The sequence below is a fragment of the Manacus vitellinus genome, unplaced genomic scaffold, assembly GCF_001715985.3.
Source record: "Manacus vitellinus isolate BGI_N305 unplaced genomic scaffold, ASM171598v3 scaffold_61_pilon, whole genome shotgun sequence".
Lineage (NCBI taxonomy): Eukaryota > Metazoa > Chordata > Aves > Passeriformes > Pipridae > Manacus > Manacus vitellinus.
The window spans coordinates 945,550-960,511 of NW_021940696.1; the positions used below are offsets into that span (position 1 = coordinate 945,550).

Sequence of the window (14,962 nt, forward strand, 5' to 3'; positions counted from 1 at the left end):
ATTAAAGCAAAGCTCCACAGCTGCACAGAACATCTGGCACCACAGCTCTGTCAAAGATTTTTCCATCCGTGAAGAGGTCTCATCCATGACTTTTGGCTCCACTTTCCATCTCCAGTATGTCCAAAGGTTACAGAATTCCCATGACAGGACTCCTCACACAGAGTTGGAAGGATCCTGCTACCGGTGTGGTGAGTCCCACAGGTTTAGTCCCGCTGTCCACTGGATCCCTCCAACAGAGGCATCAAAAACTCAGGCAGGAATCAAATCAAGTCCTGGATCTTTCTCTCTTTGAGGGAATTTTGAGTGGAATGGACCAGAAATCTGCTCTGTGGCCCCTTTGTATTGTAATAACACCCTTAATGCTTTCAGACCTGAGGCACGTAAGGGTTTGTGCCACAGTTCTCCTGATCCTTGGGTCTGCTGAGTCCCCACGGGCTTCAGTGGTGTTTGGGTGACAGGGGGGTTGTCAAAACTCTGAATTTAATCCAGCCTAAAAGCTACAATAGGGCCAACATTATTGTTTGATGCAAAGTGCTGAGCAATCCACAACAGAGCACAGCCTGGTTCTGCAGCATCCAAAGGGTCAGTCCCTTCCCCTTTTGGAATTCCTGCAGGACAACCCCTGTTGTGTGGGAGGGGTGTTGTGTTAAGCCATTTATAAATAAATATAAGCAAAGGAACTGCTGGTTATTTCTTACTCTATTTAAGAACTTGTGTCTGGAGCACAAGTCTGATGAGGAGAGGCCGAGGGAGCTGGGGGGGCTCAGCCTGGAGAAAAGGAGGCTCAGGGGGGACCTTCTGGCTCTGCAACTCCCTGACAGGAGGGGGGAGCCCGGGGAAGTTGGGCTCTGCTCCCAGGACAGGATAAGAGGAAATGGCCTTGAGTTGTTCCAGGGGAGGTTTAGGTTCAATATTAGGGAAAATTTCTTCCTGGAAAGGGTTGTCCAGCCCTGGAACAGCTGCCCAGGGCAGTGGTGGAGTCCCCGGCCCTGGAGGGATTTAAAAGCTGTGTGGATGTGGCACTTGGGGACATGGGTCAGTGGTGGCCTTGGCAGTGCTGGGTTAAGGGTCAGATTCAATAGTCTTAGAGGCCTTTTCCAACCTAAATAATTCTATGTTTCTATAAAATTGAGTGGATTTACTTGCAGACTTTACTTTGACAGTGAATTTAGAGCCTGATAGTCAAGCCTGGAGGTGAAACTCTGCCATGAGCGCACTGAAGTGATGCCGTGCCAATGCCAGAAGTGAAACCCATTTTCCTTTGGTCTCTGCTGCTCTGGTTTAATTTCCTCCCCCTCCCCCCCACCATGTTCTGCTTTTGCTTTTGTTAAAAGCCTTATTCTGCACTATCATCACCTTCTGAAGGTTTGTTTGATGTTCAGCTGGAGCAGGATGGGGTTGAGGTGCCACAGAGGTGTGTGAGGTGTCCTGATCAGCACTGATAACAGACCTTGAGGTGCAGAGCCTGGGCCTCAGAAAGGGGCCAGCAAAAAGGGTACTGAGGAGTCCAAGTGTTAGTGACAGACTGAAAGGAGACGTTGCTTTTTGAGCAGCAGGACCTTGCTGTAGTTCTGATCCCACAATCCCAACTACAACCATGTATTTATATCCAGAGCTCAGAAATCCATCTGTGGGAGGAATGAAGAACATCCTGCTGCTGTCCAATGCTATAACTGGCTGGAGCTTGTTCCTGGGCTTGCTTCCTGAAGGGTCACTCCATGTCCCTGTCCCTGTCCCAACTCCTGCCTGCACAGAAATCCCAGCTGAAACCACCACTTGACTCCGTCGCACACACTGTGTCATGTGGGTCTGCCTTAAAACCAGATCCTGTTTGCCTTCAGGTGGATGAATCTCTGCCTTGGGGCTTGGCAGTCTGTGGGCTGGGATTTGGTGAAATGATGGGCAGGAAAACCCAACTAAACTGAAGCCTCTCTTGGCAGGAACAGGGAGGTTTCCATCACGGCGGTTTGCACCGGTGTGCAGAGCAGGGAGTGGCACTGTGGATGGAGTGTGGGTTAGGGGTAGATCAGACATGGAGATTCTTGAATTCGAGATCTGGCAAAGCCAACAGCGTGATGGGGTGTGGGATTTCTTTCCCAAAACCTTTGAGGAAGAACATTTAATGGAATTCTAGATTGGTTTGGGTCATAAGGGACCTGAAAGATCATCTTGTTCCGACCCCCTGCCATGGGCAGGGACACCTTCCACTAGCCCAGGTTGCTCCAAGCCCTGTCCAACCTGGCCTTGGACACTTCCAGGGATGGATATAAACCAACCACTTGTCCTGCCAGCCCTGTTCATGGAGTGGGCTGGATTAACACACCCTCCCAAAAACTAAACCAGCCCTGAGCCACCAGCAAAAATAGCACTGTGTGAAGTTCTGCCCCACCACCTGCCCCGTGGCAGCTCGTGTCCCCACTGCATTGCTAAAAGCCTGGCATCCCTTTCCCCTCCCAAGCTGCTCCCAGCAAACCTGGGCTGTGCAGAGGACAACTGGTCGTGCGAGTGGGTTTTCTTTCCCCCCTTCATAAGTTTGTTTATTCATTAAGGAAGTCAAAAGAGGAAGAGGAATAGAAAGGTTGCAAGTGTTTTGCTTAGAAATGAGACCTCAGTGACTGGGTTGCACGTTGCCCTGTGTACAATGCGTTGGGCAGCTGCAGATTCCCTGGTGGGAGCTCGGGAAGACCGACGTGCCCTCCCAAGGTGTGTTCAGGTAGGGTCACAGCTTGATGGTCTATCTCCTTATATCCATATGGCCCACAGTCTCCTATGGAGGCAGGCTAGGAGAGCTGGGGGTGTTCACCTGGAGAAGTGAAGGCTCTGGGGAGACCTTCCAGAACCTTCCAATGCCTAAAGGGGGTCCAGGAGAGCTGGAGAGGGACTTCGGACAAGGAAAAGGGGGAGTGGCTTCTCGCTACCAGAGGGCAGGGTTAGATGGGATATTGGGAAGGAATTGTTGGCTGTGAGGGTGGGGAGGCCCTGGCACAGGTTGCCCAGAGAAGCTGTGACTGCCCTGGGATCCTGGAAGTGTCCAAGGCCAGGTTGGACGGGACTTGGATCAACCTGGGCTAGTGGAAGGTGTCCCTGCCCATGGCAGGGGGTGGAATTTAAGGTCCCTTCCAACCCAAACCATTCTGTGTTTCTATATGCCAGTATTTGACTATCAAATCATCCCTAATGAACACCTTGCATACAGCTGTCCATCCACTGGCTTCCCTGAACATTGCTCTTGGGGTCAGTGGCCACCTCTGCGTCCCTGGATTTCTTTTATTCCCAACAGTATCATCCCTTACATTTATAAAGGATGCCTCTTTTCAAACAGCTTTGCCCTGTCTCTTTGTACGTTCCAGTTTAAGAAACAGCAAGACCTAAATTTTACAAGCGCCAGGAGAAGATGGTGAGGTGCTCCTGGACACACAGCTGCTCCGGGGTCGGGCACCAGCCCTGCATCCCATCCACGGGAGCAGAGCCAGACAGCAGCTCGGAAAATGCCAGGGAATGGTTCCTACGTGCGCAGGCAGACAGGGCGAGGAGAGGGAAGCAGAGAGCTCTGCCAAGGGAAATGGTCTGGTTACGCACAGCGTGTTTTCTTTAGGTGTTTGTTTCCCACCCCTCGCCGGGGATGCGGAATTGGGCTCCGAAGGTTTGAACCCGGCTGGTTTATCTCGGGGTGTGTCGTCGCTCCGGGCTCTTATCAGGTGTGTCATGGGGAGCGGAACCATTCCAACAAAAGCCTTTCACCTCCGTTTGTGCGCCGGGTTCCTGCGCTGGGCCAGGGATTGGTCCTCAATTAATGTGGCTGCAGGAAAACCGATGGGGTTTTTTTGGCCTTTAATACGTTATTTTGGGGGGGTGGAAATTTGTGGATTGGTACAGATGAGTGAGATTGGAAACACCGGCGAGGCCGTGTGGAAGCACCAAAAGTTAAGGTGACTGCCTATTAGAATTATCAAATCATTTAGGTTGGAAAAGACCTTTGAGATCATCGAGCCCAGCTGTAAAACGAGCCGCCGTGGTTGGAAAGCGTAGGAAAGCTTTTTCCTCCTGAAAGCTGCCGGCTTGTTCAGCTGTCAGGGAAGCAGCCGGATGCTTTCCTTGCTCTCAGTTGCTCCTTTAGCTCTGACATGCTGTTTGCTGGGATGAAAGGAGAGACATCAACAGGCAAAGCTGCGAGAGGCTGCCGGTGTTTGTTGCTGTCACACCTGCGTGGTGGTGCTGCCAGCACGGCAAACAGGCAGGTACAGTAAATACACGGGGTTTGGTTTTTTTTTTCTTTAGTTCTTTTTTTATTATTTTTTTTTTTTGCAAGCAAGGAGATAACGATTGGATGCTGTCCCATTTTCAGCCCAGGAATTGTTTGCCAGACTTGAATTACAGGAATTGCTGTAGCGAGGCAGAGCAGCTCCGTGTGCCATGAACTGGGAGCTGGCAGGGGCCGGGGTGGCCCCGCGTTGTGCTCCCGTCAGAGACGATTAAAGGAGCTGCTTGTGATGGAAACAAAAACCAAATTGGGCTGATGCTTTAAGGGGAAATAAAACAGGGAAGAATAACGTTATTGAGCCTGTTTATTAAATCTTGCTGTGCTCCCTTCAGAGCGGCAGAAACTGTTGGAACTGGCTGGTGCAGCCAGCTCGTGTTTTGTGTTTTCCTTTTTTTTTGAGCTGATTTGGTGTGTGGAGAGTCTTTGGACAAAACCTTTTCATATCCCTTTGGCTTAGTTGCAATCGAAAACTGATCTGCTGGTGACAGGCTTAAACTAATTATCACCAAATGGTGCAAGAGAAGAGATTTTAAAGCTGTTGCTGTGATAAGATATTGGGTGTTCAGAAGGGCCTGGGAATTACTGGGTGTTAAGGCGCTGATGCTGGCCTGTGCCAGAACCCATATTCCTTCTTAGGGAGAAGGAAACGAGTGTGCTTTCACTGCTAAACTGCTTAGAGGGGTTCTGCTTAAAGATGGGAGGGGAAGCCCCCACCCAGGCACTCATGCTCAAGGGGAGCTGCAGAAGAACAGAAGGAAGCTGTCTGTGGGGTTTTTTCCTTCATGCCTCAATAATGGTCCTGCAGCTGGAGCAGCTCAGTTTACTCCCCCAATTCCTGTGTGACCCTGCACTTCAAGTATTTTCATCCTTTAACCTTCGTTGAAGCTCATCTAGTTTCAACCCCCCTGCCACAGGCAGGGACACCTTCCACTGTCCCGGGTTGCTCCAAGCCTCATCCAACCTGGCCTTGGACACTTCCAGGGATGGGGCAGCTACAGCTTCTCTTGGCAGCCTGTGCTGGGTTGCCTTACACTGCAGCCAGGCAGCTCTGGGTGCTGCTGTAAAATCCGCCTCTTGAGGTTTATAAGGTCAAAGCAGCAAAGAAATGCAGAAGTGCAGGAATGCTGATGTCAAAGGCGTTAAAAACCCTTCACCTGGGCATCTGTTCCTGGGCTAGTTCAGTATTTTGCACCCTTATTCTCTGAAAATTGATGATTTTTTTGGTGCTGTGCAGAGCGTATTGTGTTTGCTCTCACCTGTGGCTCAGTGAGTGTTACCAGATGGTTTACTCAAAGTTGATTTTTTTTTTAACACTTGTGGTAGTAGTTTAGTGCTTGCTGCTCTTCTGCTGTGTGTTTTTTAGCCAGGCAAAGTGCCAGCACGTCTGTCAGAGGAAAAACTCCTGGCTGGATCCTGGAGAATAAACCGAGCTCAAATTCCCTCTGAAGGGAGAGAACTCAAGTCCCGCAGGGGGGATTTTTCATCATAATGGTCCCATTTGGCAAGTAAATTAGTGACCAGTTTGGGAAGGAAAATTGAATGACTTTGGGAGCATCCCCTGGTGCCCATAAGGAGGAGGGAGATGTGGTGCAGCCCCAGGCCCTGGAGTTGCAGCTGAACATCACCAGGAGCAGCACAACCATCCTCTCCACAGGGACATCGACTGCAGCCCTGGAGGCACTGGGAGCTCAGACTGAAGGATAACTCTGGAATAGCTAAAAAAATCAATGTTTTGGTAAGGTCTTGATAAAAACCCTTGATAATTTCCTACTCCAGGTAGGAGATTGGACCTATCACACATGGACCTACCCATGTATGGCTGTTTAACTGAGTCTCTGATGTGATTCTTGGGGCTGTCCCGTGCAGGGCCAGGAGTTGGACTCGATGATCCTTGTGGGTCCCTTCCAGCTCAGGAGATTCTGTGATTCCAAAAGGAGAAGCTGTCACATAGCAGTTAATTTGTTCCTGCGTTATCCTTGCTCGTTCAGTGGGAAAGATTTAGGGTGGTTTTTTTCTTTTAGGACAGGGATCATCAGGGATCCTCTCTGATACATCCCTGATCCCAGCGAGCATCCCAACCTCTGCTGTAGTTTAAATGGGATTGGAAGGGGTACAGTGCAGTGGCTCTGGGTTTTGTGGGGTGATTGTTTCTTCACATAAGTCAGGGATTTGAGGGATTTGATAAGTGCAGGGATTTGAGTCTCCTGCTCTTTATTTGTTTCACATACACCTTAGGGGGTTTATTTTTCTAGCAGCCTCTCTCTGTACCCATCGACCTGTTTCATGCATCAGGGATGTAATATTTAGGAAATAGTTTATTTTGGAAGGTGGCATCATGCCTTAGAACAGAAACCAGCATTTCAGAGGAAGCAGATCACACCAGGTCTCTTTGGCCCTTCTTTTTAGTTATTTAGGCTTATTTTGGGTTCCTGTGGGGCCGTACCTGCCACAGCAGGATCCCAACAGAGCTCCAGCCTTTCCAGAGGCAGCATCTCCCTCTCAGCGCTGTCCCAGAGGATTGTGGCAGATTGCAAACACACTCAGCACAATCATACCATCCCAATTAGCATAATGATGCTGCCTAATTTATGCACAAATTGCCCTAATTTATGTGTGTCGATACATGTGATTAAGCCAAGCACAGGTGGAACAGGGCTTGGTCTCACCCAACCAAGGAAACACAAAGCTGTGTCCACCCAAAAACGTGCGAAAGGTCCGAAATTTCTTCTCCCTGTTACTAAAATACAGAGCTTTGTGTTGTTTTGCTCTGGCAGCTCCAAGGGGTGCAGGGCAGGACTAAACTCGTGGCAGGAGGTAAGAGAATAAAGGATTCCTGGGCTGAGATTTGCATGGATTAAAGGCAGCTTTAATTTGCCTTGATACACTTGGCTTTCAGGTGGATTAACAGGCGGTGGGATTTGGGGCTGTCTAGCCAACTAATACCTGCGTTACTTTTATTTTAATTATTTTAGTAAGGGATGGAGGAGTTCTGGAACTGTGGGCCACCTTTGCCAGCCGCTGATGTTGAACATTTTTTGTGTGTAAGGTTTTATACCGTTAATGTTCCCGATTAACAAAACTGCTGCTGTCGTCTGAATTCCCAAAGCACTGTCTCAGTGGGGTTTCTTCCAAGGGAGACCTCTTAGGCTGTGACCTTGTTTTTACAAAAGAAATGGTGTTGCACTGTAAAATTGTTCCAGAGAATCACGGAATGGTTTGGGTTGGAAGGGACCTTAAAGATCATAAAGTTCAAACCCCCTGAAGTGGGCAGGGACACCTTCCACTAGACCAGGTTGCTCCAAGCCCTGTCCAACCTGGCCTTAAACACAATAAGGTTGATCCAGCATCATAAAAATCACAGAATTGTTTTAAGTTGGAAAAGCCCTCTGGGATCATCAAGTCCAGCCGTTCCCCCAGCACTGCCAAGGCCTCCACTAACCCATGTCCCCAAGTGCCACATCCATTAACATTGTTTTCATCCTAAATCCAAAACACTGTACCAGCTACTGGGAAGAAAATTAACTCTGTACCAGCCAAAACTACCTGGTCACAGCACCAAGACTACCTGAGTCCAAGAATTGTTTGGACAATTCTCTGAGGCACATGATGTGATTCCTGGGGAGTCCTGTGCAGGGCCAGGAGTTGGACTGGATGACCCTGATGGGTCCCTTCCAACTCAGCATATTCTTTGGGTTCTGTGATTCAAACTGTACTGGAAGATACTTGGCACTGAGTCCAGTGGTCTCTTTCATAGCTGAAGCTCTTTCTGAAATAACTTTCTGTAACAGTATTGTCCAGAAATACCTGGGTGTTGGGTTTCCCAATGATGCTGGGCTTGGAAAACTGAGTTTTAGCTGTAGGGAATGGAAGCTCCTTCCTGTATCCAGCATGCCTTCCTTACCTTTGGTGTGCTGTGGCAGCACGTGTGCTCACCAGGTTGAATCACTTTCATCCCAAAACACACAACGAAGAATTAATAATAACAAATTATTACAGTATTCCTGAGGCAGGTGGGTTGCAGGGACGGATTGCCACAGTCAGGGACTGCACCAGATCCTCAGGATACCATGTTTTGGGAAGATTATCTGGCACACTGGGGCACAGTGGGGTTGGGGCGAGGCAGATGAGGGGAAAGGTTTGTGTGGGGCCGGGGCTGAAGGAGCCCAGTGTGGGACACGCCGCCTTCCCCTCAGCTCTGGGCTGCGTCTGCTCTTTGGTGTTTCCTCTCGTGACTAATTTCTGAGAACAGATGTGGATGTAAGATACTGTTGTAGGGATGTTCGACAGGAGATGTTTCTGCTCCGACATCCCCGAGCGCCCGCCTGCGCTGCGCTCCTCACCTGTCACAGGCGGTGAGGGCTGTGAGTCACGCCGAGTCACGCATCACCAGTCCCCCTCCTCTCCTGCTGCTGATCTGTTTGTACAGCCATCTGAACAAACAGCCTGCTCTGCACCCCGTTCAGGCGTGTGCCGCTGACGTTTATGAGCTCTCTTTGTTTTCATTCTGCCTTTGCATTTGCTGGGTTTTGTTGTCTCCCAGTGTACGGTTTTTCTTTCGGCGGGATGTTGTCCTTGTCTTGCGAGGAGCCGTGAGCGTGCTCCGCTTGTGTCTTGCTCCAGGCTCTGGAAAAGCTCGGCTTCGTTGCTGATTCCCTTTGAACTCTCAGATGATGCTGGTAACAGCAGGGAAGCTGGAGAAGAGGAGGCTTTGGGGAGGCCTTCCAGCCCCTTCCAGTGCGTAAAGGGGCTCCAAGAGAGCTGGAGAGGGACTTGGGACAAGGGATGGAGGGACAGGACAAGAGGGAATGGCTTCCCACTGCCAGAGGGCAGGGATAGATGGGATATTGGGAAGAAGAAATCCTTGACTGTGAGGGTGGTGAGGCCTTGGCACAGGTTGCCCAGAGAAGCTGTGGCTGCCCCTGAATCCCTGGAAGTGCTCAAGGCCAGGCTGGACGGGGCTTGGAGCAACCTGGGCTAGTGGAAGGTGTCCCTGCCCATGGCAAGGGGTTGGAATGAGATGGTCTTTAAGGTCCCTTCAAACCCAAACCATTCTGGGATTCCAGGATTCTGTGAAGGGGAGTCCTTCCTTCCATCACAACTTCTTGAAGCTGGAGGTGAATGCAAACTCTTCCAGCTTCTCCTGGCTTGACACCATCCAAGGCTGCATTCAGAATCCGTCAGGTTTGTGAATGAAGGAATAAATTGACCATGAAAGTATTATCAGCACAGTTATTTATACCAACTTCCTGATTTGGTGCCTTAGAATTTACCCCTTTGTTCAAGTGCATGGAGCTAACCAAGGGATGGAGAGGCCTCTCCCTCATGGCACAGGGAGGATAGGACAGACAGCCCTCAGAACCTTCTGCCCCAGGACAGCAGCATTCCTGGGAGGTGTTGGGAAATGCTGGATCTTAAGCAAGAAAATGCAGGTGGCACAGGGAGACCAGCGAGTTCGGCACATCTGGGGGTTGTTTGCCAGAGACAAGAGAAAGCAGATGCCTCAGCTGTTCTCCAGTTCCCTTAAAACAGAAATATCAGGAAAGTAACCCAGCTCTCCTCCTCCCTGCCAGATCCAATGTCTTTTAATCCGCTCTCTCTCTCAGCTTCTCTTACAATGGGAGTTGCTGGTGGTCTGCTGGGGTTAAGCTGTGATTCTGGCAGACTTCAGAGCAGACATGATCTCCAGGTCTCGTTGCTTTGAAGCCCCTGGTTCTGCTACACTCGGCTAAATCAGATTCCTTCTTCTCCGTGGAGGTAGAAAATCAGCCCTGTGAGCCCATCTGATTGAAGTGCTGAGGCTTGTCTAATTGAACAAGTGCTCAAGTCAACACTTGAGCGGGATGAAAAACAACAAGGAGATCACCCAGGGATTATGTCTGAGCCCCACAGCTCCTGGCACTGCAGGAGCAGATGGCTGGGTCACATCCTGCCCAAGGCTGGGCAGAAGAGATGTCGATAGGAAAAAAATATTAATTTGGTGAAATATATTCCACTCGAAATCCAGAAGTGCCTCAGGTCTCTAATTTTGTGCTTTACAGCAGCAGCCCAGAAGATGGGATTAGCTGGGGGTTGGCTCTGCAGATTCCTGTGAGGAGCCTGCTGCTGCCTCAAAGCTGGTGTGGGTAAAAAAATGTTTTGGGGCAGGGAACAGAGGCACAGGGAGTGGGAATGACTTGGCTGGTGGTGTAAAAGTGGGAACAACCAGAAACAGTCTGGACGTTGTGAGTGAACCGTGAACCCCTGCAGTGCTGGTGCACTGGTGGAACCAGGAGAGCTGGTGGAGAGGGAGGTGTTTTGTGCAGGTCTGAGAACATCCCAAACATCCCTGCAGGTCCCCTGAGCTGCAGGGACAAGCTTCAGCCTCTTCCCTTTAGGATCACACTTGATCCTACAGCCAAAGTCTGTATCCAGGGAGCTTTGGGCTTCAAGAAGTCACTGGTGACTGTCTTGTGGGTAGTTGGCCATCAGAAATCCTGGATACCACCAGGCAGCTTTCTGTCCCCTTCCTTTGGAGTGGGAATAAATAAACAGACACAGAACTGCTTTTCCAAATGCCCAAACTTCTTGTGTCTGGGGAAACACACCTTCATAGGAGCCCAAGGTGATTGTGGTGCCTTCACTATGATAGAAATGACCTATTTCCTCTAGCTGTGGACCCTCAAAAACTTTACATTCCTTACCCCAAGCAGCAGTGCACATATCAGGACGATCTGGGAACATTAGTTTCCTCATCCATAACTGCTGCTTCCCTGGAATTCCCTCCTGCCACCTCTGCCCAAAAGCGCTTTGAACCCTGGAAACTCACGATTTTGCTTTCTGTATTTAAAAGTTATTTTCATTTTTTTCATGCAAAGCTGCATTTTGCATTTGGTAAAATGAAGCAGAATCACCCTTCTGGCAGCAGTAAAAATGCTTCTTTTTCCAAGACAATGCTGAATTTTAACTCTTTGGTTTGAAAAGCTTTGTTTGTTCGTCTGTTTGTTTTCAGGGGGCACCACTGGAAGAACCTTTATGGGCTCCTGATGACATGCAGGTGGACGATTGACTTATGATATTTAAGGTAGGAAGAAGTGCTGTTAATTTTGGCATCTTCTCATTTGTCCTGTCCTTGAAATAAAATCGCGCTGGCCGGCGGCCCAACGGTCATCGCTCTATTTTAGGGTTCAGTACACAACCATGGCACTGTGGCCACGCATTAACTTGTGCTGAAGTGTCCCTTTAAACACAGAGGGAAGGGAAATCTTATTTAAGAACTACCTGGGAATGTAACTAAGTGGAAAAAATCTGACTTCCTCCCCCAAAGGATAATAAGGTCTCTGTTGGTGCGGAGTTGGAAGGGACATGACTCTTACTTGAGAGCACTCAGCACAGGGATTTTTTTGTTCTGCTGAAACCCAGTGGTTGAGTTGGAATTCAGGTTCTAACTTGCCATCTCAATAAAAAACAAAAAAAAACAAACTAAAAATATATTTTATTCGTTTATTTTCATCATCTTGAGCTTCTGTGGAAAGCTGGTCCATCTCCATATGTGGCAAGAGAGCGCTCAATTCTTGACTGATGAAACAGAGGAAAATCCCCGATGTTAAAAGCACTAAACAATTGGGCAAACTTGGAAAAGGAAATACAAATGTGTGCAGAGTAAAATGGATTCATAACTAGTTTTTATGCTGCTTTAATATCTGGATTCTTGCCTTGCTGGGTCATTTTTGCCGTGGTTGTTGTGTTTGGAGGCGTCATCCGGGCGATGTGGTGGTCACTGCTGGTCTCTGCCTCCTCTTGCAGTTGCAAAGAGGGTCTTAACCTCTTTAGGGGTCACCACAGAGGCTCCCAAATGTGACACACACTTTGCTTCCTCTCACAATTGGGGTTTTCGTTTCTGATTAACGGGTGCTGGTTGGTGTTTGGTGTCGGTGGAGAGTTGTTGGAAGGAGAGGGGGAAATTCAAGCTGTAACAAGAGCAAATTCTTTTAATACAGGTTCACAGTTCTCCAGTGTATTCCTACCTTTTGTTTGGCTTGTGATAAGATGCACTACTGTGGAATTTGCTTGGAGCAGGGATTTGCATGAATTATTGTTTCTTACAAAATGCACATCTGTGTGAGCCTTCTCCCCGTGCTCCACAGCACCCGAGCACCCCTTTGGAGAACGATCTGTGTACCTGGTGCAGTGGTCAGCAAAAGCCAGGTGTTTGAGGGAAGGGAAGATGGAGTAATAGAAACAAAGCTGCTGAAATCAAGGGAACAGCATCAAGATTTGTGTGTTTATTCTATGCACTGATTTCTTTCCCCGTCCCAGCACGATTTTCTAAAAGCAACATCCTCCTCTTAGGAAAATCTTGGTTTAATTGTGCTTGGCCTCTTGCAGAGCTCACTTTTACATTTAGGAAGTGTAGTGCCATTAGTTGCAGCTGCTGATTGATATAGTGTGGCCCAAAATTATGTACAAGACGGGAGTAAACAGCCATTGTGGATGGTCTCTTGATTCTGCACTTAAAGCTTTTCATTTGAAGGGTTTCCCCTTCTCCTATAGAGAGCTTTCTGTAAATCTCTAATTAAGCAAATGAGCTACAGTGTCATCAGTCTGTCTGCAAAAAAAAAGCAAGAGCTGATGTTTTGGAGAAACTTTCAGGCTGCAGACTCAAATTATCCACTGTTTAAAATTATGGTGTTTTGTAGCAATAGGAAGAGCGAGGAAAGAATGACTTGAAGTTTGGGTGACTTCAAACCAGGTTTCATGTACAAAATCAAGCTCTTTATTTTACTCTAAATTCTACTCTAAACCTGGCATCCTCAGGTTTAGAGTAGAAATTTGACTAAACTTGATGGTATTAAATAATTACTTGTAATTCTTTATTTTCTCCTTGTAGACAGTAGAGAAGGTTATGGTAAATGTGTTGAGATGTTCATCTAAAATACTTTTTGTGACGGATTTATTTTGTCAAAAATTGGCTTTGGTGGGGAAAACTGTGAGAGTTTCTTTATTTACTGAAAGAAATCCCTATGGCACAGAGCATCAGGGGCAGGTGTGAGCAATGGGACAGGTGGAGCATCTGTGGTCCCACCGTTCCTGGGAGCGGTCCTGGGTCGGGGAAAAGCAATTGGAGCAAGGTGCACAAAGAGATGGAGATGTGGCTTTGTATGGATCTATCTGTGAGAGTGTGAAACAACTGCCAGAGCTACTCAAAAGGGCAGAAACCATCCAGGTGTGGAGGGGACAGTCACTGATACCACTCAGCAGCGCTGAGTGCCGGGTTTTTGAGAGGGCGAGCGCTGAACCCACACGTCTTATTTCAACAAAGCCCATCCAAAGCCATTCACTACTTTTGCACCATCCATATCCTTCCCTGTGCCTCCTCCAGCTGTGTTGCCTCTTTTGGGAGCTGGCAGCCAAGCTGACGTGCCCTGTGGATTTGCAGAAGAGCTCGACACGTGTGGTTTCCCTCACCGGTTCCAGCAGCGCCCGTCACCGAGCTGTTGTTTTTGGTGCTACCCACAATAACTGAAATATCTTTCCTGCCAGATAAGTCAGTAATTGTGGTTGGCTCCTTCCTCTGGTATGTGTTCCCGTAGTAACTTGAAATTTAATTTGTCATCAGGGTGCTGCTGCTGTGCAGCTCTGACCCCTCCAGCTGTACCCTCCAGCGGGGAGGCACCAGCTACCGACAGACCCCTTAAGGATTGCTCTTCAAAAAGTGCCACAGCTTGATCTTCTCCCTGAGCAAACTGCAGGAGATGTGAGAGGAGGTGGTGGCTCAGGACTCATCCCAGTCCTACACTGGTTCATCCTGGTGGCTTTTGCTTTGGGCGGTGGCCAAGCCCATTTTCCCCCACTCAGTAGGTTTGTTCTGGTAGTTTCGGTCGAAGCCACCAACATCTTCAGCCCTTCTCAAACCTTTGAAGACTGCTCTCACATTTTGAGACTTGTTGATGTGCAGGCTGAGCCTTGGAGTGCGTTTTGGAAACACAGAGGTTGCCCTGAGACCAGGAATCCCAAATGACCAGTGCTCCTAAATCCCACCAGCGCTTCTCCCCACCTCTTTCCTTTGAAGCTTCAGACCTCTACGTGGAATTTGACATCACTGAGGTGAGCTGACCTGGCCTGCTGCATCCTAAAAATACCCTGGGATTTGTAGGAAGTGTTGCACAGAGTGCCATCAGTACCCAGCACACACCTCCAGCGCTGGGCGGTCAGAGCTGACTGTGGAGTGGGGATGGGAAGGAGAAAAACCTTGCAGGAACCACACCAGGCAGCGTGTCAGGACCTGCAGCCCCTACCTGGAGCTGCTGGGTATAAATAAACACATCCACCCTCCATCTTATCCTGACAACTACCTCCCTGAAGAGTAATTTATTTTTTTTTCCCCAGTAGCTTGTTCTTCAAGCAGGTTTCCTCTTGCAGGTGATTAGGAAAACCTCATTTTTATGTTAATTAGACATCGCTATCAGTGCACAGACATCAACTGCTCTCACATCCTCCTGAGACGTGTTGTTTTTATTAAAATTCAGTCCTGAAAAACCGATACCAGCAACTGATGTACCTGTTGCCTGAATCAGATGGGAAACTGCACCAAATTGGTGGTTGCCTCAAAAATACGTTGCCAGGGCGTAGCAACCACAGCTTCAGCTTTCATGAGGGTTGCAGCTGCGGTCTGCAGCCTGGGTTCAGGTTTTGAGTGATGTTTGGTTGCTAAGTTTAAGGGCT

General features: G+C 48.7%; 1 protein-coding gene across 2 annotated transcripts in view; it reads left to right on the forward strand.

The window, feature by feature from the left end:
• PTPRA (protein tyrosine phosphatase receptor type A) overlaps window positions 1-14,962 on the forward strand; it is a 90,527-nt gene that overhangs the window by 20,600 nt on the left and 54,965 nt on the right. The window contains exon 2 of one of the 2 annotated variants that reach the window (XM_018083207.2): window positions 11,250-11,321. The exons of the other annotated variant lie outside the window; for it this stretch is intronic. Coding sequence (XP_017938696.1) covers window positions 11,310-11,321 — 12 coding nt within the window. The 5' untranslated portion in view covers window positions 11,250-11,309. The remainder of the gene's footprint in view (window positions 1-11,249; window positions 11,322-14,962) is intronic. 2 annotated transcript variants of the gene reach the window in all.